The sequence below is a fragment of the Nycticebus coucang genome, chromosome 6, assembly GCF_027406575.1.
Source record: "Nycticebus coucang isolate mNycCou1 chromosome 6, mNycCou1.pri, whole genome shotgun sequence".
In the NCBI taxonomy this organism is placed as follows: domain Eukaryota; kingdom Metazoa; phylum Chordata; class Mammalia; order Primates; family Lorisidae; genus Nycticebus; species Nycticebus coucang.
In genome coordinates this window covers 2,268,596-2,296,078 of record NC_069785.1, presented here as the reverse complement: position 1 = coordinate 2,296,078, position 27,483 = coordinate 2,268,596, and the positions used below count along the sequence as shown (strand labels likewise).

General features: G+C 45.6%; 1 protein-coding gene across 3 annotated transcripts in view; it reads left to right on the top strand.

The window, feature by feature from the left end:
* The window catches only part of TDRD9 (tudor domain containing 9), a 103,611-nt gene extending 76,343 nt beyond the window's left edge, over positions 1–27,268 (top strand). For 2 of the 3 annotated variants that reach the window (XM_053595688.1, XM_053595690.1), the window contains 13 exons: positions 3,322–3,495; positions 4,998–5,109; positions 6,365–6,577; positions 6,846–6,935; positions 7,705–7,965; positions 11,563–11,718; positions 12,409–12,479; positions 13,844–13,953; positions 14,402–14,498; positions 17,360–17,498; positions 20,082–20,200; positions 25,176–25,248; positions 26,640–27,268. In XM_053595688.1, the coding sequence (XP_053451663.1) occupies positions 3,322–3,495; positions 4,998–5,109; positions 6,365–6,577; positions 6,846–6,935; positions 7,705–7,965; positions 11,563–11,718; positions 12,409–12,479; positions 13,844–13,953; positions 14,402–14,498; positions 17,360–17,498; positions 20,082–20,200; positions 25,176–25,248; positions 26,640–26,741 (1,717 nt within the window). In that variant the 3' untranslated portion in view covers positions 26,742–27,268. Of the gene's footprint in view, positions 1–3,321; positions 3,496–4,997; positions 5,110–6,364; positions 6,578–6,845; positions 6,936–7,704; positions 7,966–11,562; positions 11,745–12,408; positions 12,480–13,843; positions 13,954–14,401; positions 14,499–17,359; positions 17,499–20,081; positions 20,201–25,175; positions 25,249–26,639 lie in introns of all 3 variants that reach the window. The other variant, XM_053595689.1, reaches the window with a different exon arrangement.
* The last annotated feature ends 215 nt before the right edge of the window (positions 27,269–27,483 follow it).

The window sequence follows — 27,483 nt, the reverse complement described above, 5'->3', positions numbered from 1 at the left end:
GATGGGCCCAAATATTGTGTCTACAATAAGTTATTTAAAACATATAGGTTCTAAATATTTTTGGAAGACAAACACTGTACAAACTCAGTTACACTCAGGTTTTAATTTAGGAGAGGAACAGGATGTGTTGGCTTGTTGCTGTAAGTCTGTGCTTTCCACAAACAAGACTATTTCCAGTTTGTTTGTTTTTTTCTTTTTTTGAGACAGAGCCTCAGACTGTCGCCCTTGGTAGAGTGCCATGGTGTGAGCAGCTCACAGCAACCTCTAACTCTTGGGCTTAAGTGATTCTCTTGTCTCAGCCTCCTGAGTAGCTGGGACTACAGGTGCCCATCACAACGCCAGGCTATCTTTTGGTTGCAGTTGTCATTGTTGTTTGGCAGGCCTGGGCTGGATTTGAACCCACCAGCTCTGGTGTATATGGCTAGTGCCTTCGCTGCTTGAGCTACAGGCACCAAGCCAACTATTTCCATTTTAAAATTGATTTTTAACTTTTAAAGTTAGAATTTGTTTTCCATTGTTGTAGATTTTTTTTTTTGAGACAGAGCCTCACTATGTCACCCTCGGTAGAGTGCTATGGCATCGTAGCTCATAGCAACCTCAAACTCTTGGGCTTAAGCAATTCTCTTGCTTCAGCCTCCTGAGTAGCTGAGCTACAGGTACCTGCCACAAAGCCCAGCTATTTTTTTGTTGTAGTTGTCATTGTTGTTTTAGCAGTCCCGGGCTGGGTTCCAACCCACCAGCCCCTGGGTATGTGGCTGGCACCATAACCACTGTGCTACAGGTGCCAAGCTTCTACAAATGTTTCATAAATTTTTATTTAACTTGACAAAGCTTTGTCAATATAGTAAATAAGAACATTTTACTTTGCCTTTGATTAATGTCATTAACTCAAGCTGAACATACTAAATTCATTTTCAGCTTGGATTAATTCTCTCCAGTATTTTAAGTTCCATTTCTATGGTTAATGTATTGATTTTCTTTGTAGGCCTATCCATCCTCATGGGGAAGATTCATAATCGTAACAAAAAATAACCTTTCTAAATACTTTTTTTTTTTTTTGCAGTTTTTAGCCAGGGCTGGGTTTGACCCCACCAGCTCCGGCATATGGGGCCGGTGCCCAACTCCTTTGAGCCTCAGGCACCGCCCACCTTTCTAAATACTTTTAACAACTTTATTGATTTAATGAATTAAACTTAGTGTCTGAAGTTTTCTTAAATATTTTAATATAAATAGTCATATTCTTCGTCATGTTAAAAATCACGTGGTTAAAACTGGAATCACAGCTAAGCAGTCTTGACTACTGGAAGTTCACTTACCAGGGTTGCGTTTCCGTTGTCCGGGGACATCCCTCTAACTGGAGTGGTCACACGTCTGCTCTGTCACTGAGTCACAGCACCTTTGCTCACTAGGCTTGACTACTGGATCTTTGATTCATGTTCTTGCTATTGGGGACCTCTGTCTAGGGACGTACATTTTACTGCATTCCTTACATCTCCAGCTTTTTAGTCACAATACAAATGTCATGCCAATTTTGGGGAAAGTACCAGTATTCTTTCTGATTATACCAGCACCATTTCTTGTGATTCAAATATTTGAGCACAGGATACACAAGAGCAATTCAGAGAGCAGGAGCCACCCTGTGTCTGGTGCAGCAGGGCTTCCTTCATGGGAGACTCGTGGGAGTGTGAAGGGCTTTGGGCCATGGACGCTGGTGGGACCTGGCACCCCATTTCTTCCATAAGAAGCTTTCAAAAGTGCAGCAGAGGGTGGAGGTGGGACTGGCTCCACAGATATTGGCCTGTTGTGAAGGGCCACAGAAAAGAGGCCTGGAAGGTCAGAGGATGTTCTCTCTGCGACCCAGTGTGGGTGCAGTGGTATCCACACAGGACTCAGGTGGAGGGGTAGGGGGAGCAGGGTCAGGCTGATGCTTTAGCAGGAGGAGGACGCTAGCTGGTCTTGACCTGGAAAGTGCTGGATGGTGCTCGGCACAGCGACAGTGTCTGGTAAAACCTGATTTGCAGGGGCCAGGTACTGTCTCTTGGGTGGTCTTCTGTAGCAGATGAGTGTGAACAAGAATAGATGGGCGCTTGGAGACCCTCAGGGTTCAGATCTGAATCAGTGCCAGATGGAAGCAGGCAAGATAGGAGGAGGGGCCAGTCCTGGAAGCAGCAGGCACAGCAGAGACAGTGAGGGTGAGACCAGTGTGGAGGACCAGCAGCTCCTCTGTGTGGTGGCCCCTCGGACTACAGCACGCTGGTCAGTGTTTAGAGCTAGTCTCAACATAAGGAGCCAGCCTACTGTACTGACTAATACATGGGGTGCACATCCAGTTTATGAAAATCAGGTCCACTTAAGGGGTTGGGAGTGTGGGCTGTGGAGGTTCTGCTGTAGTTTCTATTAAACTGCAGCCCTTGGCGTATGCCCCTGCAGCCCTCTGCTTTCTGTGTCCACACTCGAAGACTTGACCCACTCGGGCTTCTCTCTCCTTTGTCCTCCACACACAATCATCACTTAGGAGTCTTCTAAAGAAAAGAGCTAAGATGGAAACAGGTGAGTCAGGCAGTGGTGGAAGGAGGCTGCAGGCAGTGGGTTGTTCAGGACACGGTGGCGAGAGGGCCCGACACTCTGGCTTGGCATCCTCTCCTGTCACTCACAAGGACGTTTCCTTAAGAAAGCTTGCTTTAGAGTGGTTTGTAACAGCGGGAGGGTCATGAATCTGTGTGACTTGTGGCTACTATCTTGACCAGGGTGTTGGGACATCCACACAACTGACAGGGCAAACTCATGGGTCTCCTTGTCACAGACATCCTCAGGCAGCCTGCCCGTGTCTGCTGCACACCCTACAGCATGGGCTGGTGTGGGACCCTGACACGTGTGGGGGCAGCCACTAGCGTTGCTTGATAGTAAACTAACAGGGACATAAGAGTCCCTGAACTTCACGCTTGTGTGGCTTTCCCTACCCACGTGTTACTTTATAGTGGCAAAAAGCAAAGAAAGATAAACTGTCTTTCTGTTATAGTTATGAAAATTAAGATTTCCTAGCTGAAAATTTCATGTGAATTAAATGTTTATTCTGCCTTACGCTGAAAATGATTATATTTGGTTTTAAAGACATGTCATTGTAACTTTATTTCTCATAAGTGAATAATTTTCCCTTAAATCAATAAATACTGTTATGATTAATTATAGTTTGAAGAGTTGCTGGCATTTTTGAGGAGAGATGTGACAGAATTTCTGTCTGATCTTGAGAGATGCGAGTATGCATTTCTTTTTTATCAGATGCCTGCTAAGCTTATCTTTTAATTTGTGTTTGTGGAACAGAGCCTTTGTGGAGTTCTCACGTAATCCGACAGAGAGATTTAAGACCCTCCCTGCAGTGTACATGGCCATAAAGATGTCTCAGCTGAAGGTGTCCCTGGAGCTCAGCGTGCACTCCGCGGAGGAGATTGAGGGGAAGGTGCAGGCTGGGAGCGTGTCCAAGCTCCGCAACACGAGGTACCTCCACCTGCCTGAATGAATTCAGACACGGGGCATGGATGACACTGATCTGACTTCGCTTTAGTTCACATTAACAGCATCGGCTTTGGAGCTGAGTGGAGCTGCTGCCTTTGCTTAGGCTCATCTGGAACGTGTGAGCTCAGGCGGTCCACCCACCTTGGCCTCCCAGAGAGCTAGGATTACAGGCATCAGCCACCACGCCTGGTCCTTTCCCTTTGTTTTGGAACAAAACTATTAGGAGAGAAAAAATTTATTTTTATCAAATTTGTCTTTTATATCCCAGAGCTCAGCATTTACTATCTTACTGCTTTAAGAGGTGCGTTGTACTTCTTGGGCTGATTAGACAGTTGTGTGCTTTCTAATAGCACTAAGCCAAGTGTGGATTAGTGTATTTTTCTAAAGGTTTAAGCCATTCACTTCTGAAATTACAAGTTAGGAAACATGGCAGGTCCTATATTGAGAATTTATACTTGTAAAAGTACATTTTCTTCAAGAGGAGTCTTGGCTTTTATTTTTATTTTTCATCTTTTTAAATTTTTTTGAGGCAGAGTCTCACCTGGGTAGAGTGCCATGGTGTCATAGCTCACAGCAACCTCAAACCCATGGGCTCAAGCGGTCCTCCTCTCTCAGCCTCCCGAGCAGCTGGGGTTACAGGCACCTACCACAATGCCCAGCTAGTTTTTCTATTTTTAGTAGAGATGGGGGTTTTATCCTTGCTCAGGCTGGTCTAGAATTTCTGAGCTCAGGCAATCCACATGTCTCAGCCTCCCAGAGTCTGGGATTACAGGTGTGAGCTGCTGTACCAGTCTGAGTCTTGGCTTTTAGATTGTGGTTCTGGATGGCAGTGTGTGACTGCTGGAGTGTGTGCCCTTCGAGGATAGCTTAGGAAGCTGCTGGAAAGTCATGTTTGTGATGAAATCAAATTCGTCATCTTTAGCCTTAAATATTTTCTGAAAATGTTATTTTCTATGGAAATGTTAGAATAGTTTAAGTGAAAACTTCACATATGGAAACATTTTCTTGGCAACACTTAATTTTTATTGTCTTTTTTTAAAAAAATCATATTCTATACCTATAGTCCCAGCTGCTTGTGAGGCTGAGGCAAGAGAATCGCTTAAGCCCAAGAGTTAGAGTCTGCTATGAGCTGTGATGCTACAGCACTCTACCAAGGGCGACATAATAAAAAAAAAAAAATCATGGTCTTGGCTAGGGGCAGTGGCTCATGCCTGTAACCCTAGCATTTGGGAGGCTGAGGTGGGTGGATTGCCTGAGCTCACAAGTTTGAGGTTAGCCTGAGTCAAAGCAAGTTCCTGTCTCTAAAAATAGCCAGGTGTTGTGGCAGGCGCCTGTAGTCCCAGCTCCTTGGGAGGCTGAGGCAAGAGAATCGTTTGAGCCCAACAGTTTGAGGTTGCTGTGAGTGGTGATGCCACAGCACTCTACTAAGGGTGACCTAGTGAGACTCTGTCTAAAAAAAAAAAAAAAAAAATCATGTTCTGTAGGGTGAATGTGGACTTCCAGAAGCAGACAGTGGACCCCATGCAAGTCTCGTTCAACACATGTGACAGGTCCCAGACGGTCACAGATCTCCTGCTAACTGTTGACGTCACAGAGGTGAGAATGATGCAGTGAAGCTTCTCCTTAATCTAAAACTGCCATGTTGTACACACAGGCGGGGTAAGTTTATACTCACACAGCCTGTGCACCTTGATAATCTAGTCCATGTGGGCAAACTTGAATCACTGTATTGTTAAATTGAAATGTGGCTAAAATGAAAATGAAACAAATACTCATTCTAGAATCAAAGTTAATTTTCAAAATGTCAGGTACATTTAAAATGCTGAAATTAGATTTAACAAGATACATGTTAAAAGTGTTAGTTGGCTCAATGTCTGTGGCTCAAGTGGTTAAGGTGCCAGCCACATACACCTGAGCTGGCAGGTTCGAATCCAGCCTGGGCCCGCCAAACAATTATGGCTGCAACCAAAAACTAGCTGGGTGTTGTGGCGGGTGCCTATAGTCCTAGCTACTTGGGAGGCGGAGGCAGGAGAATCGCTTGAGCCCAGGAGTTGGAGGTTGCTGTGAACTGTGATGCCATGGCACTCTACCCGGGGCGACAGCTTGAGGCTCTGTCTCGAAAAAAAAAAAAAAATAAATAAATAAATAAATAAAAATAAAAGCGTTAGTAGGCATAATGATATATGCTTGTATAATTCAGTTTATGTTAACAAAATTAGCAGTAATACAATTATTATTTGGGTATGGTTTTTACTTTAGAATAAAAATTAAAATACTTATATGCTTTCTTATGAATCTGTTGCTATACATTGGGAAATTTCCTGTAAAGTCTGGATTCTGGACAGATTGGAAAACCCTGGGCATTGTGGCTTTCACTTTCTGGTGGTGGCCATGGGCATAAGCTGCTCAGCAAAGCCCTTCTTGATGGAATGTCCACCCTTCCACCCTTCCCACTTGCCACCCCTTGTCTGGTGGGCTGTGCATTTTACCCCGGGCCAGCTCCTACCCCCACAGGACACCTGCAGGCCCTGTGGGATTCATCTTGCACTAAACAAGGATGAAATGGCTCTTTTCTTTTATGACCTCCCAGAAGCTTTAGCACTCTTACATGCTAATGAGTCTTGTTCTTCCAAGAAAAGACTACATAACACATATTTCCTTACTTGTGTTGACCAGAGGGTCCCCTCTTCTGATAAACATCTATTTAAAAACCTGTAAAATATAAGAAACACAGCATGTGAAATGGCTATGGGGTGCAGTGTGTCAGCCCCATGGTTTACGCTTACAGTCCTCTTTGTAGAAATCCTTTCTAGCCAATTTCATTTCCACTTCTCTTCCTCTTCCTTTCTAGGTGGTTGAAGTAGGACATTTTTGGGGCTATAGGATTGATGAAAAAAATGCAGAGATTCTGAAAAAGCTTACTGCTGAAATAAACCAACTGAACTTGGCCCCCTTGCCTAGTCACCCACACCCAGACTTGGTCTGTTTGGCACCCTTTGCTGATTTTGATAAAGAAAGCTACTTCAGAGCTCAAATTCTTTATGTTTCTGGAAATTCTGCTGAGGTATGTTTTTCTCTATAAAAAATCACTCAAAGAGAAATGAGGCTAAAACTTGTAGCAGTTATAGAACATCTTTTGTAATTATAGGTGAAAATTAAATTTAATTGTAATCAGAAAAGTAGTCTAAATTATTTTCGTCATCGATGTGTGAATTTAAGCTCAGGTCGCTCTAAGGATTCTGTAATTACAGAATTAGAATAGATTGTTGCAGTGCTCAAGCAGGGCGTTGATTTAATTCTGCTCTGAAGAGTGTGCTTGTTTTATTTTCCAGGTATTCTTTGTAGATTATGGTAATAGGTCTCATGTAGATCTGGATCTTTTACGGGAGATTCCCTGTCAATTTCTTGAACTTCCCTTTCAGGTAAGGTGGAGAAGATTCCATGGAATGAATGCTGAATACTAGATCTGATTCTGCAAGTCATATCCCCCCACCCCACTCAGTTCATAGCTAGGGAAAGCAGGGCTCAGAATAGGGAAGGGATTTGTTTTGTCACTAGCAGAATTTGGTTTCTGTTCTTCCAAAATATATGAAGGCCTGTAATTCCCGTACTCTGGGAGGCCGAGGTGGGTGGATGGCCTGAGCTCACAGGTTTGAGACCAACCTGAGCAAGAGCAAGACCCTGTCTCTAAAAAATAGCCGGGTGTTGTGGTGAGCACCTGTAGTCCCAGCTACTTGGGAGGCTGTTTGAGCACAGGAGTCTGAGGTTGCTGTGAGCTGTGATGCCACAGCACTCTACCAAAGTGAGACTCTGTCTGGGAAAAAAAAAAAAAGGAAATAAATATTAATAAAAAAAAAGAGTTGTTTTAATTCAGTAGTATTTTCTATTACTGTTTCCAAAGGTTTCTGGTTACGTTGAAACCAGTCTATAGTGGGGCTGGAGACATATTCACATATACCTTCCTATCAGTGTGAAAACAATCTAAAAGTTATTCTGAACTCTTTTGTTGTTAAAAAAATCAAAATCAAGTTTCTTGTCTTATGAAATCCTCACTATCCTCAAATTATTTTTTTTGTAAGATCTTTATGTAAACCCTAAAGACACATGAGCACGGTCACTTTTCAGTGGCGTCTGGAATGAGTGTTGCATACATTAATAAAATAGTTCCCGCCATGCCCTTCTGTCCTGTAGGCTTTGGAATTTAAGATTTGCAAAATGAGGCCATCAGCCAGGTCTCTGGTCTGTGGGGAGCACTGGAGCGGCCCGGCCAGCCAACGGTTCACCTCCCTGGTGAGTGGCTGTGCACTCCTGGTCAAGGTCTTCTCGGTGGTGCACAGCGTGCTGCACGTGGACGTGTACCGCTACTCCCGGGTCCAGGATGCCATCAACCTCAGAGACGTGCTCATCAGGGAGGGCCACGCCGAGCTCATGGAGGAGTCCTACGAGTCCAAAGTGCGTGCGAGTGCTCGTCCTTGGGGTGCTGTTGGTGAGGGGTCTGCAGCCCCATTTTCATGTCTTCTAGCCTTCTCTGAGCCTAGTTACGGTGACTGCATATTTATCGCTTTTCTTTATTCTTGTTTCTTTTAGAATGGAAATTAAGAAATGTTCTCTCTTTGGGAAGCTTTAAAAATGAATTCTAAGATTTGTCTCCCTTATGGGGAGGTAGTTAATATTTCTTTCAAATATTTCAAGCATTTTAGAATTGTTTTCAATTACAGTAGAATCTCCATAGCCAACCACCTGCTTCAGCTGACCTAATTTTCACAGACTGGACATTCACCTCATGGCCGTGTCAGTAGAGCAGTTCCTTCTGGTCACCACCTCCATATGCTGACCAGTCTATTATAAATTACCCTTGGGAGACCAATGTACAGAGGTTCTGCTATATTTCAGCCAGTTCTAAAGTTGTATTTCTTGCTCTGAAGGTTTCAGAGATGCCACTATTTTTTCCTTTTATTTTTAGTTGATACATAGGAATTGTATGTATTGATGGGGTACAGAGTGTCATTCTGGCATGTATATAATTTGTAATGGTCAAATCAGGATAATCAGCAAATCTATCACCCCAAACATTTGTTGTTTCTTTGTGTCGTGAACACTCAGAATCCTTGCTTCCTGCTTTGTGAAAACGCATGTGACGTCACAGATGGCTATGTCCACCCTTCAGTGCTGTAGAACACGCAGCCCACTCCTCCTACCCTGTCACCCCAGCCTTTTCTGTTTTTCATAGCCACAGCTGTCCTCTCATTCCCATCGATTCTGACTTTGTAGCGGGGGTGAGTGAGGACACGTGGTTTCCGTCCCCCGTGCCTGCCTTGTCCCCTGACATGATGTCTTCTAGGCTCATCCATGGTGCCATGGATGGCAGGGTCTCCTTTTATGGCTGGACAGTGTTCCATTGTGTGTGCAGGTCACGTCTTCTTTGTCCAGCCATCTCTTGACGGACTTTTAGGTTGATTGCATATCCCACTTGTGAATATGCTGCAATAAAATGGAGGTGGAGCTGACTAATTTCCTTTCTTTTGGGCAAATACCAGCCCAGAGGAAAGGAATTGCACCTACAGATTCAGTGCAAATGTAATCAAAACACCACTGACATTATTCATGGAAGTAGAATAAAAATCCTAAAATTCATATGTAAACATAAACTTCACATAACCAAAGCAGTCCTAGGCAAAAGAACAAAGCAGGAAGCATCACACACCCCGATTTCAAGATTTACTACAAAGCCACAGTAACCAAAAGAGCATGGTGGGGTGGCTGGACCATATGGCCGTTCCATTTTTAGTTTTTATAGAAACCCTCATATTGTTTTCCACAACGCCTGTACTGACATTCCCACCAACAGTGTACAAGAGTTTCCTTTCCTCCATATCCTCGCTGGCATTTACTTCTAGTCTTTTTGATAATAGCCATTCTAACTGGGGTAAGATATTTCCTTGTGGTTATTTCTTTTCTTATTTGTGATGGTAATTCATTATGGTTTTAATTTGCATTTACCTGGTGATTAGTAATGTTGAGCATTTCTTCGTATTTATCTTACCGTTGGTGTATCTTCTTTTGATAAATGTCTATCAGATCATTTGCCCACTTTTTAATTGGATTGTTTGCTTTTTATGCTATTTTTGGACTTTCTTGTGTATTTTGGATATAAGTCTTTTGCTGGATAAGTGGTTTGAAAACATTTTCTTCCATTTTATGGTTTTCTATTCTCTCTGTTGATTCTGTGAAGATTAGTTTAATATAGTCCCATTGGTCTGTTTTTGTTGCCTGTGCTTTTGAAGTCTTAGCTATAAAATCTTTGCTCAGACCAATCTCCTAAAGCATTTCCCCTACAGTAGTTTTATAGTTTGGGGTCTTAAATTTAAGTCTTTAATTCATTTTGAGTTGATCTTTTATGTGGCAAGATGCAGGGCTCTAGTTTCACTCCTCTGTGTCTGGACCCCAGTTTCCCCAGTGCCATTTCCCAAAGAGCCTGTCTTTTCCCCATTGTATGTTCTTGGTGCCTTTGTTAAAAGTCAGTTGACTGTAATTATGTGGATTTATTTCCATGTTCTCTGTTTGTCGATTGATATACGTGCCTGTTTTCATACCAATACCATGCTCTTTTGGTTACTGTGGCTTTGTAGTAAATCTTAAAATCGGGGTGTGTGATGCTTCCTGCTTTGTTCTTTTGCTGAGGACTGCTTTGGTTATGTGAAGTTTATGTTTACATATGAATTTTAGGATTTTTATTCTACTTCCATGAATAATGTCGGTGTTTTGATTAGAATTGCACTGAATCTGTAGGTTACCGTCGGTAGCATGGTCATTTAACAATATAAATTCTTCCAGTCCTTGAACACAGGATGTCTTTTCATTTGTTTGTGTTCTCTTCAGTTTTTTTCATTAGTGTTTTTTACTTTTTCTTGTTGATGTTTTTCACATCCTTGGTTTATATTATTCCTAGGAGTTTTTATGACTATTTTACATGGGATTGCTTTCTTGATTTCTTTGTTAGCTAGTTTGTTATTGGTGTATTGAAACACTATTGATTTTTTGTGTGTGTTAATAATTATGTCCTGTAAGTTTACTGAATTCATTTATTTGTAAAACTTTATAAGTTTTTTTGGTACAGTCTTCAGAATTTTCTATATTTAATATGTCATCTGCAAAGAGGGATAGTCTGGCTTCCTCTTTTCCAGTTTGGATACCTTTTGTTTCTTTCTCTTGCTTGACGGCTCTGGCAAGGACCAGTACTATGTTGAGTAGAGTGCTGAGAGTGGTGGCATTTTTGCCTTATTGCAGTTCTTAGAGAAAAAACTTTTAGTTTTTCCCCTTTCAGTGTGCTGTTGGTTCTGGGCATGTCATATGTGGCGTTTATTATGTTGAGGTATATTTCTTCTATTTCTAGTTGATTGTGTATCCCAGATATTGTGGGATCTGAAATCTCACAATAGTCATTGAGAGTTTTTATTACAAAAGTATGTTGAATTTTATCAAATGGTTTTTCTGCATCTGTTGAGATGATCAGAGGCCACTTTGGGGGCTGATGTTGAAGGTCTTATTCACTTATGTAATTTCTTCTGGGGTGCAGGATGTGGGGCATCAGGAGAGGCAGACAGACCGGACAGCGATGGCTGGAGCTCCTTCAGTGCTGTAACTAATATGCGAAAACACTTCAGGGAATTATGTTTGTATTCCCAGTGTTAAGATCAAACTTTTGTGTAAAAAGGTTTTTTTAAAAAAATGTTTCTCTTTTTCAAGTTCTCTGATAGCTGTGATACAGTAAAAGCTATCTTATTTATTTTGTTTGAATTTTCAAATGAACTTGATAAAATTGTCTCTCTACCCCTTAAGGACGCAGAGATCAGAGTGAAGGTAATGCCTATAAAATATCTATTAGATTGGAATAAAGTGCTTTTAATACATTTTTTTTTTTAGAAAAACAAAATCTTTTTTTTTTTGGCCAGGGCTGGGTTTGAACCCGCCACCTCTGGCATATGGGACCGGCACCCTACTCCTTGAGCCACAGGCGCTGCCCAAACAAAATCTTCTTGTCTTGTTCAGCAAAGCCATGAAGTGCTCAAGGGCCTCTTCTCCAAATCGGTAGAAAACTCGGCAGAGGGATCTGTGTCGTCTCCCGTGAAGGATGACGAGAAGCAGCTGCTACGGATTCTGTTGGAGAACTTCTCTTCCAATAGACTGGGGACTCCAAACTGCAAGGTGACGTGCAGCAGTTGTTTCAAAATGTAATTAAAAAACATAACATCTTCCTCCTTTTACACACTGGAAGTTGTGGCTGGTAGTCATGAAGTTTCCTCTCCCTCGGCTTTTATGATGAATGGCCTATATGAATAAGAGAACAGCAGGGTTTAGCATTCGGTGGGGTTCAGAGGTAAGCCTTGACTAGTTTTGTTTTTTAACCTTCTTTTCCAAAGGCAACCAACCTGTGTGTGTTTTACCAAATTGGTGGAAACACAGGCTGTGGGCTTTTGAGGACTGGCCATTGGAGTGCGTGCTGCCTGCCGTTTGCACAGGGAACTTGGCTGCCTTCCCCGCCCTGCCAGGGACTCCGCCTGTATTACCCGAGCCTTCGCCACCTGGCTTGGTCTGCTGCAATTCAAAGAATAATATTTTTACCAAGCTATTTGACAGTGTTTCCTTTCTTTGGCCAAGACTTTACGTATATATAAATGAAAAAAGAGAGAGAGATGTTGGTGAAACCATGGAGGAGGATTAGTTACATCCCAGAAAAGTACCTTCTTTAAGGTACCTTTTTCTCACTGAATCTTGAAGGTATTATGATTGAGATGTAGCCTTTTTTAAAAATTATAGGCTGATTTTGGGATGTTTACCTTCATGTTGAGAGATATTGTGTATCTTAGTGATAATTCCTGTATTTTATGCACATAGGCAATTCTCCATGGGCCTTTTAACCCTTACGAACTAAAGTGTCATAGTTTGACCAGAATATCCAAGTTCAGGTATGATTAACTTACCTTTCGCATCAGTTATTTTTTTCTCTGCTTCTCTATTTATAGACCCCATCTGGAACTAATTTTTATTTCTAACCTGTTGGCATGTGTTACCTTTTCTAACTCTTTCTAATTTCCCACCTAGCCCAGATTTAAGGTATTCTTTTTCTCTTACATGAAAACCACTTGCCTTAGTTTTGTGTTGTTATAGGAAATGGCTGAGGATGTGTAATCTATGAAGGGATTTATTTGGCTCATAGTTCTGCAAATAGTTCAGGAAGCTCGGCACCAGCACCTGCTGCTGGGGAGGCTTCAGGAGCCTCCAATCAGGATGGAAGGAGAAAGGGGAGCAGGCATGTCACATGGGAGAGGAGGGGAGAGGCAGAGAGGAGGGCCAGGCTCTTTTAACAGTGGGCTTTGGAGTGAACTAACAGAGCCAGAGCTCACTCCTTACCATGGTAAGGACACCAAACCATGCATGAAGGATCTGCCCCCACCAGGTCCAGCTCCCACACTGGGGATCCCTGGATTTAAACCTGAGGTTTGGAGGAGCTAACGTCCAACCATGTTCCCCACCATCCTGTGTAGGACATTTTGGAGAATCTTTAGTCGGAGGCTTTACTTTTTCTTGGGGGATATGGAAAAGAAAACTGGTGATTATAACTTAGGGTGATAAGGTCTGATTGGGACACAGAGCATTCCAAAAGCAAATAGGGGCCCAGGTGGCACTCAGAAGGCCATGAGGTTTTTCCAGAGAAATCTAAGACCTGAAGGAAACTCTGAGGTATGGGTGCTGTGGGGAGGAGGTGAGGTGGGAGGGGTGGTGCTGACACCAAGTGTGCAGGCCTGACTCTGAGAGTCTGTGCATGAGGGTCTGACAGCCTTCAGTATGGGCGGGCCATGGGGGACTGTAGGGCTTATGGCAGATGCTGGCTAAAGCATTTGGGAAGCCCTGGCTTCTCACAGTGCCCTGTGGGGACCAGCAGCACAAACTGGAGTGCAGAGGCTCAGGCCACACCCTGGAGTCTGCATTTTCATGGGACTCTACATTCTGCCCACACATGCAAGTGCCCCTTGGGCAGGTGGCTCAGTGCAGAGGGTGTCAGGTGGAGGGGGAGGTCTGGGTGTCCTCTGCACGAAGTACTTAGGAATAGTTAGGATCCTGCAGGAGAGAAGAGGGTGGAAGACTTCAGTGCACGCGGTGCTCTGGTGAGAGGAGGCACTCAGGCGTCAGATGTGGTTTAGCTTGTCCAGCATCTGCGTTTTCATTGGACTGAATGTTTGAAATGTCCAAGTTGTGGGTTGGGCACGATGTGAGCACGCTTCCTGGCTGGGGGTCAGCAGACCCTTGACGGCTGCCCGTCTTCCTGCAGGTGTGTCTGGATCGAGAAGGAGAGCATCAACTCCGTCATCATCAGTGACGCCCCCGAAGACCTGCACCAGAGGATGCTGGTGGCCGCGTCCCTGTCCGTGAATGCCACTGGTACCTTGCAGCTCCATTGCTCCACCACTGGGAAGTTGCCTCTGCGTGGGGAGCACACTCTCACTCGTGCTCTGACCACAGAGGCTGAGCTGTGGGGCACTGCGCCCTGTCCCTCTGCATGGGGTGTGGGAACTGCTGCCTCCTTGTTGGCTTGTTCATCAGCCAGGGCTGGCTACAGAGCTGGAAACCTGGTGGTCTAATGAGGAGGAAAAGGGCAGAGAGCTGTCCCTCTGTTGGCATGGTGATGGAGCTAAGTGGAGTGCTAAGTTGTAGTGTACTGTCTCTGTGGGGTGCCCTGGGAACAAAGAACTAGGAGTTCCTTACTGTTAGGGCAGCCTATGGGACACTCATCAGACAGGGGGTGCCTGAGGGTACGTAGGAGTGGGCGGGGAGGGCGCACTACTTTTCACAGTTCAACTTCATGCCTGACACATACGACCTTTGGCAGGTTCAACCATGCTGCTGAGAGAGACCTCCCTGATGCCACCCATCCCTGGCCTCCCGGCCCTCCTCAGCATGCTCTTCGCACCGGTGATGGAGCTAAGGTGGGGCCTGTGGGACGGACCCTGGGCAGGGGTGGGTGTGGGAGAGGAGACTTGTCTGTGGCACCTCTGGTTGCGTGTGATCAAGCCTTCATTATTTTGATATATCTATGCTTGGCCATGTTTCAGAAGGCAGCTGAGAGCTTACAAAGGTACACATGACACCACATGGGAGCTTGAGGGAGAGGCCAGGCAAAGGCTGGAGCTGGGCGTGAGGTTCCAGCACCTGCGGTGTCCTGTGCTGTCAGTGGGCCATGGGTGCTAGAGAGTTCTCTGGTCACAGCTGTCAGTAGAACCCTGTCAGTCTTTCTCACTGTGGTAACTGAGAGGTCAGAAGACAGAGCTCTGCAGATGGTAGCTCCTTTTGGTGCCAAGATCAAGCAGGATTTCTGTGGAGACTTTACAAAGAAGATGTGTGGGAATGTGGACTCTGGGGAGGCAGCTTAACTGATGTGCCAGCCGCTGTGTTCCCTTGAAACTCAGTGGGGTTAAAACACCATTTTTATTCTGTGGGTGGGGAATTTGGTGAGGGCACACAGCAGACAGCTAGTCTGTGCTTAACAGAGTCAGAGTTGAGGCTCACGCTGTGGTCCCTGCTGCCTGAATGCCTCAGTTTCTCTCCACGAGACCTCCTCGGGTGGTCTTTTGGTCTTCCTCAGCATGGTGGTGGGAGGCCAAGGGTGACAGCAGCCGTGTTGCCCTTTATGAGCCAGAGGTCTCACAATATGAGTTTTGCGATGGTCACTGTCACCCAGGTTCAGCTCACAGACCTCCCTTGTTACCAGGAAGTGCCCACTTTCCGTCTCAAAAGTGTTTGATTCACTTTCAAGTGTGTTCCTGCACTATTTTATGATTTAAAAAATCTTGATCTATAGCCTATATTTTTAAAAAGGCTTTGAAAATTTAAGAAGAATGCAAAGGTCACTGAAAGTGAGAGGTGGTAAGAAAGTGCATTGAGAATGGGACATGCTCAGGTCTCACGGGAGCCGGGGCTGCACACAGGCCTGAGGTCGGGAAGTGCAGAGTCAAGTTGTTCCTGGGGACTTGGACAGTACTTAAGACTTTTCACAACTACTGCTATTTAATCAACACTTGGTGGATTAATACTATGCCCGGTACAGGGTGGTTAACAGGATGTTTTTGTACGGTATTTCAGGTGAGCTAACATTTAACTTTTGAGGATTATATTTCCTTATTTGGCTCATGTAGAGAGTCCCAGCCTACTATAAAAGTGCTTCTCTTGTGTTTAAACATTAATTGTCTAGAGAAACCAGCCCTATAGACATGTACAAACTTCAGCACCTCTGTGTGCATCGTCTCAGGAGAAGCCATGTCTGCACATCGCTGCCATACTCCTCAGGGGATTTGCTGCTTTTGTTTCTGTCATGATTTTTGCAATTTTCAATTTTAGTCTAAAGTATCCATTATAAATGAGTTAGACATGTATCTGTGGGCTTGAAATTGTGAGTTTAAAATTGGATTCTCTTTCATTTTCAATAACTGAAAAAGGCAAGTGAGATGAGATGGACAGAGGTGGCATGTACACATTTAGGAGTTTGAGATTCATGCGTATGTTTTTTGGACTATGAAGAAAACTATTTCGCTTATGTTTTGTTATGAAAACCTGGATCAACAACTTTGGGTTACAAGGTGGAAGCTCTGCAGCCCACTGTGCAGCATGGTGACTGCAGCTGAAGTCCCATGCTGTGCCTGGAACTCCTCTGAGAAAGGGGCCGTGCACTCTCACGGCCCCCAGAAACATTGTCCCTGGGGTGCTGGGTGTGTTGATTAACATGATTGTGGTATTATTTCACTATGTGTCCATTTGTCAAAATATCATGTGCACCTTAAATATGTATAATTTTTGTCAATTATACCTCAGAACTGGAAGAAAACTAATTGATATAGATGATGGAAAAAAGTCTGAATTAGCCATATATTTCACAAGGCATTCATTATTTACGTCTCTGGCAAGCACAGTCAGGGAGGCCCCGGAGGAGAGGGTTGTGGGCTGTGTGTTTGTGCTGGGGGAGGGGGCAGGACTGGCTTTGGAGGGCCATGGGGGGTTGGTTCCTGAGATGAGGTGGAGTCTGGAGTAGAGACTGGTTTGTTCCTGGTCCTCCTAAGGCCTTAGGCAAGGGAGTGATAGTACTGGATTTGTTTGGAAAAGCTACCACTGCTTGCTGTACGGAGAAAAGATTGCAAGTGGTGGGAGTAGGGGGAAAAATTGGTCTGCGAGTCATTACATGAGCCTGGGTGAGAAAGGCCAGAGCCTCAGATCAGGCTGGTGGCATGGCAGTAGCTGAGGGCCAGCAAGCAGGAGGCTTTGGGAGATGGAAATGGCGGGGCGAGCTGGTGGTCAGAGGGGCATGCTGAGCTTTTGGTAAAACTGGGACATGACGCTTTGTATCATAAGTGTGTATATGTTTCAGGATGAGATGGTGGAAGAGGCACTTCTCGGCCTTTTGCTAAGTGCTAGAGTTGGTTCACAGGTCATAAACTTGTGTAGCCTTTTCTCCAGAAATCTCCCTAGTAAGGAATTTAACCCATAGAAGGAATTCAGCCAGTAGGGGAGAAAACGTGTATGTAATAAAATATTCTTTTCGTTATCTGCCACAGTGAGAATGAGAAACTTAATATTGGATTACTAGAAACACTTAATTTGCTTTTCTTACGAAAATAACTACGTATCTCTATTTCTAGTGTAAAATCTGGAAGAAAAAGATGCCCAAGTGAAATGCATGTTTCTGCTAGGGCTAGCAGAATTTAGTTTAGTTTAGATTTTACTAGTCATTTTTCTTAACATCAATACAGGAGGTTTAACAATGTTGAACAATTAACTTTTTTAAAAACATTCTGAATAGGGTTGCTCGCGATGGGAAGTGCTACACCGGAGTCCTGTGTGGCTTGGGGTGGAATCCAGCCACGGGGGCCCCCATCTTGCCGGAGCACGACATTGAGCTCGCGTTTGATGTTCATTTCAACGTGGAGGATGTTGTTGAGGTGAGAGCGCTGCTTGTGACAGTCCTCCTCGTCATAGTCCTCTCCCTGTTTGGATCGTCCACCAGGGCATGTCCACAGAGATGCACCTCTGGGGTGGAGGCGCTCACGCCTGGTGCCCCCCCGTGCCACCCACCACGAAGAGATCACCCCTCAGCTTGTCCACTGTTGTTACTGCTGTGCAAAGTGGCTCTCTGCTGGACGTGCTCGCAGTTTTCCCATTTGGTAAACCCTGGCCCAGCACGCTTTCATGGGCAGTGAGACCCGACACCGGGGTGGGGGCTGCTGGGGTCTCTGGCACCTCAGGTCTCCTCCAAGTCCAGACTGGTGGAGCCTCCTTGCTGGTTCATCCTAGGAAATGAGGACGGTCCTGCCTCCATCCTCTGCCCAGCCTGGTGGCCCTGCGAGCTGAGGGCCGGGTGCACACGTGATTCCAGAACAGAGCCACTGGCAGTGTGACTTTTGCCAGTGTGAGGTGACAGAGGCAGGGGCCAGATTAATCTTTTAGAGACTGCAGCAAAGGGGCAAAGCATGTGTGTGTCTTGTGAATCTGGTGACAGAAGATATGGGCCTGTATTTTATATGTCATTGTAATATTTCATTGTTCTAATAATTAATTTTTATTGTGTTTTTACAAAATGGGAAAAAAAAACTTCCCTTTCACCACAGTTTGAAAAACACTTCTCTGTGGTTCTCAAACTCCTTTCTTCTCAGAAGTTCTGTGAAGTTGATAGCTACGCTGAGCAGCACCCCCAGGTGGCAGGCGTTGCTCAGTGTCCTCACAGCAACACTCTTAGACTGAACTGTAAGAAGGGAAACTGGGAACGTTTGGAAAGCGAACGTAGGAAACCTACCTGACTTTGGGTTTGGCATGAGCTTGTAGGTGCAACACCCAGAGCACAGTCTCTGAAAGGAAAAGCTAAGTTGGACATTATCACAATTAAAAACTTATGCTCTGCACAAGTCCCTTAGAGACTTGACCAGCAGGCTGGGAGCAGGTGCCTGTGAGTCACATGCCTGGGGGCTCATACCCTAATTGTAAGATAAACCTCCAAATAAAAATATGGATGGCAGTAAACAGCCACAATGGCAGTCAGCATGTTATGTTACTAGGACAATGCAGGTGATGACTGCCACGGCTAGACCTCAAACTGACAGCCGCCAACCCCGCACTCCGCTGCTGCAGGGGCGCAGGGAGGCACTGTGTGCCTAGGGAGGCGGTTTGTCGGCAAGGTCCATGTGTTCACCATGTGGGCCAGTGACCTGCCTGCAGGTGTTTATCTGCAGCTTTATTTGAACTTGCTCAGACTGGGCAGCCTACTGTCCAGTGACATGAGGGGGTGATGCGTGTGACAGTGTGGGCGAATCTAACACAGTTTTACTAAGTGGAGGAAGCCGGGACTCAAGGGCTTATTGCTATGTGATTCTGTCAGTGACTTTCTGGAAAAAGGCCAAACTGTAGGGATGGAAAACAGAAAAGTGGTCACTGAGGGTGGGTGACGCTGGGGGGCTTGGTTGGTCAGGAGCTTTCTATATGGTGCTATGTCCCAGATTCTGGGTGTCTGTCAGAACCCACAGAACCGTGTGCTGTGAGAGTGGAACTTTCAGGTATGCATCTGAAAACACCCCATGTGGAGTGTCTGTGCCCCAGGGCTGGAACATAGGCAATGACACAGCCCATGACCTATGACTGTGACAGAGGCAGTCACAGTCACACTCAGGGTTTAGGTCAGGGAGCTCTGGAGGACAGCGCCCCAGCTGGGAACAGAGAGACTGCAGGCTGGAGAAACTGTCAGTAAGCATCGAGCTCCCAGCAGGGTTGATTCTCAAGGGCTGTGCGGGAAGGGCGCCTCCCTCTAACTGTGAGGAAAACATCAGAAACCCAAACTGGGACAGTCTGCCAAATACCTGCCCAGAACTCCTCAAAACTGTTAAGGTCTCAAAAAACAAGGCTGAGCAACTGGCAGATAGAGTCTGGGGCCTCGAATTGGATCCTGGGATGGGAATAGGGCAGTCACAGAAAGATGGGTCGGATCCAGACACAACCTGAAGTCTGGTCACTGGCTGCCCCGCGCCGGCTTCTCAGCTGTGCAGATGTGGTACCTGCAGCAGGGCCGGGTGGGTTGCAGCGCCTGTCAGCTCTGGCTTGCAGCTATACATTGATCTGAATTTACTCAAAAGTTCCATGGTTTATTTGAAAACCACGACAAAGGCTGGCAAGAAAACACAGCACATGGTGCCCGGGGTGGGGACTTCTCAGGCCTCTGTGAACAGCAAGGTCACAGACTTGTCCGTGATGGGTGACAGCTGTGTAGCCCCATGGCTAAACTATATTGCTTGTTAATGTAGAAGCTTAAAAAGTGTGTTTATCCTCCAAAGTCTGAACTTTTCATGCTGAGTTTTAATTTTTTTTCTTTTGGTAACTAGTTCTTAAATTATGATTGTGGTTATTCATGTTACATTTCTGTTGTTTTAATAATTTCCCCAGAAACCATATTAAAAGTGGTCATAGAAGGCCATGAATTCTTTACTGAAATTCAATTAAAGTGGAGCCATATGAGTACTTGTTTTGCTATTTATTTACAGATTAATATTCTCAGGGCTGCTGTTAATAAGCTAGTATGTGACGGCCCAAATGGATCTAAGTACCTTGGACCAGAGAGAATCGCGCAGCTGCAGGATAATGCCCGTCAGAAGCTCTTAGGGTAAGTTGAGTGGCACTGGGGGCTCCTCCTGGCTACCTTCTTGGCTGCTTTGGTGGTGAGTATTTTGAGCTGTTCAGGAGATGGGGCTGTTGGCTGCCCAGAGCGGGATTCCAGTGCCAAGGCAGCATGTAGGGTGTCAGGATATCAGCATCAGAGCTGTGTGGGGAGTGGCAGGGAATGGTGGGCACGCTCACAGGGGGCAGGTGGAAGAGGGTATAGTGAAGGGGTCATTTCAGGCAGTGGGCGGGATATAGGGAGCCCACAGCATACAGGACTGTGTCCACCTTGACCAGTGTGGATACTCTAGGGAGAAGCGGGGAGTGGAGCCCTCTCCCTACAGGGAAGGAGCTCCCTGACCTCACTCTCCTCCCCTACCGACCCCAACACCTCTTGCTGGACTCTCCATGGCCACACTCAGTTATTGGGATAGCCCGTGAGCCCACATCAACACGAGGGCCCAGGGAAGGCTGAGGACAGTGGGTGGAGTCCCAGAGGAGAAGCAGGGGGCACCGGCCCATCCACTCTGTGTCTGTCTCAAAGCCAGCCTCCCAGGCCAGGCTGTCCTTCCTTGCCTGACTGTCCTGGGCTGGCTCAGACCTGGAGGTGTCCAGGAGCAAGTGGCATCTGGTGTCACGGTGACTTTCCTTCCTGTATATTTTGGGTGCATTTCTTTTGGTTTAATAAGCACTTGTAAGAAGATATTAAATATTTAAAGCTGCCTTAGAAAAGTATAGGAAAGGCCAATTTTAGTCTTTTACTTTTACATAAAAATATTTTAATGCAAAATTTGTGTTGAAGTTTAACCTACATGAGATGCCCAGCACATGTGATGTGGCCAGTGCCAGGTGAGATGGGGCTGCAGGGACCTGATTCCCTCTTGGGTCTGCTTGTAGCCTCTGTAACCCTGTGCCCCCAAACAAGTAACTGTACTTGTTTGCCATAAATGATGCTTTCATAAAAACAATTCACTGATCTTAGTGAATTTATAGTTGTGCAATCCATCAGCAAAACCTAGCTTTTCACAGTACTTCCATCATCCACAAAAGGTCACTCATGACTATTAGAGGGAAAGACAGTTTCATAACTGTAGTGTGTTGACTCCTCTTGGCCATCTAAGAATGGACGCTGGGCCAGAAGAGCTTCCCCACAGGATGGAGGTAGGGCAGCCGGAGCAGGCATTTTGCTGTATGTGGGAAGGCTGTTCCATCTCAGACACAGAGGGTCCTCCTTTAAAAGGTCCTGGGAGAGCATGTGTGTCATGGGGCACTTAGTCAACCTCACTGCAGGGTGGGGACAGGGTCCTGCCTCGGCTTGGGGAGCCACTGGCCATGGGGACCGATAGCCACCACTGAAACTGGTCTTGCTCTGTCCCTTTTCTGTGTGAGCAAAGCCTCCTTCCAGGCAGTGCTCCCATACCAGGATGCAGGGACAGGGTGCTCAGACTTCTACTGATGAGCCATCAGATGCTACTTGCTCGACAGATATTTTATTATTTATTTATTTTTTATTTTTTGAGACAGAGTCTCACCATATCACCCTCAGTTGAGTACCGTGGCAACATAGCTCACAGCAACCTCCAAGTCTTGGGCTTAAGTGATTCTCTTGCCCCAGCCTCCCAAGCACCTGTGACCACAGGTACTCGCTACAATGCCTGGCCATTTTCTGTTGCAGTTGTCATTGTTGTCCAGCTGGCCCAGGCTGGGCTCACACCCACCAGCCTTGGTGCCTACAGCTGGCACTGTAACCACTGTGCTATGGGTGCGAAGCCCTGACAGATATTTTAAAATGAAATGGTGGTGGTTTTTGAACAACTCCATGAATTTACTAAAACTGTTGAACTGTGCACTTAAAATCGAAGAATTTTATGCTATGTAAGTTATACCTCAATAAAGCTATTTGTAAAAACTCAAGTTCCTTGCATCCATTTGCATACAGTTCTGTTCTCCCCTCCAGTCCTCGGCAGCTGCTGACCTGCTCACTGTCTCTACAGACTGGGCCTCTCTGACACTGCTCTGGGCACCAAGTCATGTGGCTTCTGGGGCTCTGCTTGGCATTTTTGAAGGCTGTCCTGTTGTAGCCTTTTGCTCAGGCACAGTCCACTGTGGAGCAGTGCACGTTTGGTCTGTGCATTCCAGACTTTCTGATCTGCCCTGTGGGTTTCTGTCTGTCCTTGTAGTAACACCAATACCAGACCGGGGGCCTTGCTCATGGGCAGTGGAGAGCCAAACAGCAAAGTGCCCTGTTTTTGTGGAGAGAGGTTTATTGTGAGGAAGCTGAGACAGGAGATGGGCTCCAGCCTGTCTCCTTGTGCCACCTCAAGGCAGTGTGTCTGAGGGAGAGATTTGGTGGAAGGTTTCAGGGTCAGTTATGGAAAGGGGAGGTTTGGAAAGTCCCTGGGTTTTTGCAGTTGTCTCTTCATGCTTTTCAATGGGTTGCGTGCCTCGCTGGTTCCAGTCCTGCTGGCTCCAGGCCCGCTGTGTTGCTGGTTCTAGTTTTTTGTAGATTTTTAAGGATTCCCTGTGTTCGGGGTCATTACCATTATTATGAAATATCATTCTTTATTTCTATTGATGTTTCTTGTTTTAAAGTCTATTTTGTGTGATGTGAATGCAGCCACTCTGGCTCTCTTTAGTTACCATTTGCATGACATACCTTTTTCTTTCTTTATACTAATAACCTATTTTCATTTTTGAAAAAAATTTTTTTTTTGCCATTTTTGGCCAGGGCTGGGTTTGAACCCACCACCTCCAGCATATGGGGCTAGTGCCCTACCCCTTTGAGCCACAGGCACTGCCCTTTATTTTTGACTTTTTTCAAGTATTTTTTTCTGCCCTATGCTTACTCTCTTCTCTTTTTCGAAGACACTACATTATACACGTATTAGTGCACATACATGACACATGTATTAGGGTGCATGCAGTACAGTGTATTGGGGTGCACACATGATGTCTGCTAGTGTGCATGCATGGCACGTCTATCAGTGTGTTTGGCATGTCAGTGTGCATGCAGGACACGTGCACACATGTACTGGCGTGAGTAGCTACAGTGTCTCTGGATGCATATATGACACCATTACCAGTGTGTGGGTAACATGTGTGAATCCATTACACGTATATCGGTGTGCACACATCACATGTGTGTTTATATTACACACGCTAGTGTACCAGCATTAAACACGTTAATACAATTAATGTTGCCCCACTGGTGTGTGGGGCTCTGGTCACTTTACCCTTTTTCCTCCTTTTCCTCCAGACTACCTAATTTCTGTGGCTCTGTCTGTGTATTTTCTGACTCTTCATGTGATCTCAGACCCTTGCAGATGATGATCTGCTTAGGAAATGTTCCATTTCAACTACTGTACTTTCCAACTCTAGGATCTCCATTTGGTTATTTTTTATAGTTTTTAATTTTTGTTGAGGTCATCTTTGAGTCATTGAGTTTTCCCTTAATTCTTTAAATATGGTTTGCTGGTGCTTTGAACACGTCTACAATGGCTGCACCACGGTCTTCGTGTGCTAAGCCACGTCTAGGCCCACTCAGTCAGCCTCAGTCAGCTGCATACTTTTGTGCTGGGTGCAGCCACACACTCCTGTATCTTTGCGTGTCTTTTCTTTCTTTCTTTTTTTTTTTTTTTGGAAATGAGCATTTTAGATTATGTGGTGTAGCAAGTCCCCAGAGTTGTTGCTTTAATTTTGTTAGAAGCTTGCCTGGACTGAGTCTGTCCCCACCCCATTTTGTGAGGTCACTGATGCCTGGGTTCTTCCTTTAGTTTAGTTTGTTTTTATTCTTGTCGTTTTTAGCTTAGCTTGTTAGGCTTGTGTCTGCTTAGCACTCAGCCAGTGACAGCCAGAAGTTGTGCTTAAAACCCTAAGCTCCAGGCTCCTGCCCTCACCAGTGGCCCATTCTTGTTCAGCATGCCTGCGCCCTTCCTAGCGGGCAGGGCGTGTGGAGAGCTACTAGCCATCTGTAGCAGTGTTCTTCCTAGGAGTTCCCTCTGCAGTTTCAGGACAGTCTGTAGGTGTTCAATGCCCTGACAGAGCTACAAGGGGGGAGGGTTTCTCACTCTCTGCTCCAACTCAAAGCAAGCTCCCCTGGCTGCATTTTTAAGGCCAGCCTGGGCCTGGTAGCACCGTGGAGCCGTGTTGAGCTGGCAGGTGCTTGGTGGGTGGGAGCAGCTCCAGGCAGGGACTCTGCAGACTCTGCTCTTCCTACCTGGAGTTGAGTAGTTTTCTTTTTTTTTTTTTTTGTAGAGACAGAGTCTCACTGTACCGCCCTCGGTAGAGTGCCGTGGCGTCACACGGCTCCCAGAAACCTCTAACTCTTGGGCTTACGCGATTCTCTTGCCTCAGCCTCCCGAGCAGCTGGGACTACAGGCGCCCGCCACAACGCCCGGCTATTTTTTTGTTGCAGTTTGGCCGGGGCTGGGTTTGAACCCGCCACCCTCGGCATATGGGGCCGGCGCCCTACTCACTGAGCCACAGGCGCCGCCCGGGTAGTTTTCTTAAAGGAATGCTTTTTTGTTTGTCATTTGCCCTTAAGTGGTTGTTTTTGACAGTTTTGTCCTGTGTTAGAGTTTTCTGGGAGAAAGGCTTTGCAGAGCTCTTCACCTCATTGTTGGCATTCCCGGTCTCTCTGTCTTTTAAGTTACTGATGTTTCCAACTTGTCATGGCTGCTTAAGAGCAAGGATGTAAAGTGTCCTGTTAATTCCACAGAGCGTGGCTCAGCGATGCCATGGTCTGTGAGGAGCATCAAGGGTGGGCTGGCCCTGGGGACCTGCATGCTCCATTCTGGTCTGTGCTGTTGATTAAAGTATTTTCTGATAGTAAGTATAGAGGTTTTGGCCTCTTAAAAATTTATTGTAGTTCTAATTATGAGAGAAATATAAGATTTACATCGTTTTGTATAAAAATCACAGTGATGTTTTTAATTACTAATGTATAGTTAAGGTAACTTAATTTTTCATTTCTATTTTAGTTTGTTCTGTCAGTTAAAACCAAGAGAGAAGATTGTTCCTAAGTGGCATGAAAAGCCGTACGAGTGGAATCAGGTAAGTGGGAAGCAGGCTGCCCTGGAGCAGTTGGCCACGTGGCGAGGGCTCAGGCCCTGGGCAGACATGGGCGCAGAACCAGGCCGGCTAAGGGCCCAGGGAGCAGATAGGAGTGAAGTACGTGGTTATAGTGGTGAATGGGGGATGTCACTGGCCAGGTGGATGTTCTCTAGGCAGCATCCTCTCTGCAATGCTGTGGTGGAAACCAAAGACCAGGCTTGATTGCCCTGGGCGTTTGCAGAGAATGGTTGGGACTGGCTGTGCTGGAGCTTCAGCTCTCCAGGTCTGTGCGAGACACTCTTTGGCCAGCAGCTCACAGGAGGTCCTGTGTGTTCTCATCTGCCCAGGCCGCTGTGACAGAATGCCCACAGCAGTTAGGTGGGTGGTGTTTGGGCAGTGGGTCTTGTCCCTCACAGTTCTAGAAGCTGGATGTCCTTGAGCTGGTGCCAGCCTGGCCAGTTCCATGAGGGCTTGTGCCTGCTGGGACCTCACGTGGCACACAACCACCAAGCTCTCTGGTGTCTCCTTTTGCGAGGGCACTGATCCCATTATGGGGCCTGTTCTTGTGACCTCATCTATCCCTAATCAGCTCCCAAGGCCCCTGACCATCAAATACCCTCATGTGGTGGTGAGGGCCTCACCCTGGGGACGTGTGGAGAACTCACACCGGCTGTGACGCAGGGCGGGGCCGTGCTAGGTTTCCTGACATTTCCTGTGTGTAAGGCTCTGAAATGGGTAAAAGGTGATAACAGGGAAAGGAAACAGGAAAGAATGTTAAGTTTTCGTTCCAGAGCCAGGCAATCTTGGTAAGTGAACTGTCGGGAGGGCAGTTCTGGGTCACTGGGCAGTGTAAGTGAGGGGGTGCTCTGGGTGTTGTGTCTCCCACCTGCATCTAAAGGCCGAGTCCTCTGCTCCCCAAGGCCAAGACCTCTGCTCCCCACTGGGCTCCCATTTTGGGGCCCTCAGGGCTTATGTCACTGGAGCCAGCTCCACTGTTGGCCCAGGGGGACATGGCACTGGCCACAGTGGCCCTCAGTCAGGGGTGTTTGAAACAGATAGAATAGCAGGACTTAGTTTGAAAGCAGAATTTCATTTCAAGGTTGGTATGCCTTAGAACTTAGATGTTTAAATACTTAAAACAACGTTACTGTTCACATTTACATAGGACTATATGGGTCTGTCAGTAAATGTTGCTGTATTATTAAACATGAATTAAAAAATGAATTTTGAAATACATAGTATAAAATGTGGGATTAGAGAAGTGTTCTATAAATATTTTTTTGAAGCATAAAGACTACTTTTCTGCTGTCTTTGTGTGTGTGGGAGATTTTATGTCTGGAAAAGCCCTGTCATCGGGCTTTTGTGATTGGTCCTCTTGTCTGTCCAATTAGATTGACCCACAGCTGGTGATGGAGCAGGCTGGCCGGGAGAGCAGCAGAGGGAAGAACACCTTCCTCTACCAGCTTCACAGCCTGGCTGTGCTCAGCACCTGACCAGGGGTGGATCCGGGGCCTGTCTGCAGCCTGTGCCCGCAGCTTCCAACCGGGTTCCTGTTCTCTTTGGGTGGTTGTTGGACAGTGGTGTTTCTGTTCCAGTGGGAAGGATTGGGAACTCTAGTCTTTTCTAGAAACAGAAAATCACTGTATTAAATATTTTTGGAAAAATTGTTCTGAAAGAAGACTTCATTTGGAAAAAGAGCTGCATTTTGCTTTGACTTTATTAAGGTAAATATAAGTAGCTAATTTTACACGTATATTTCCAGAATGTCCTTCTATATTCTAAGTGATTTAAACCTGGAGTACAGGAAAAACCAGGACTTCCAGTTTACCACAAGGAAAAACTGTGGTGTTTTTTTCTTTTTAAAAAACTACCTGGTATTTTCTGATTTTCTTTTTGTATGAGGGAAAATACCTAATTTCGGTAAAACTAACTTCAGTTTTGTATATTTATGAGTTTTAGTTACGTTGCAATTCTTGGTCCATGTTTTGGAAATCAGATTACCTGGCAAGAACACATCTGTGTTAAAATAATAAAAACATTCAATACAAAGCTTTGTTTCTGATGGTTTTTAGTCAGATGAGATTGAAATGTATTTTGTTCTAAAAAATTTCCAAGTTTTCAAAACTAATACAAGGATATAAATCTCTTTTAAAAGTCAACTCTTATATCAGGGTTTGGTCTGAAAAGTGGAGTGTTTGTAAATACAGCCAGGGAAGACTGAGTAGCAGCGAGCTC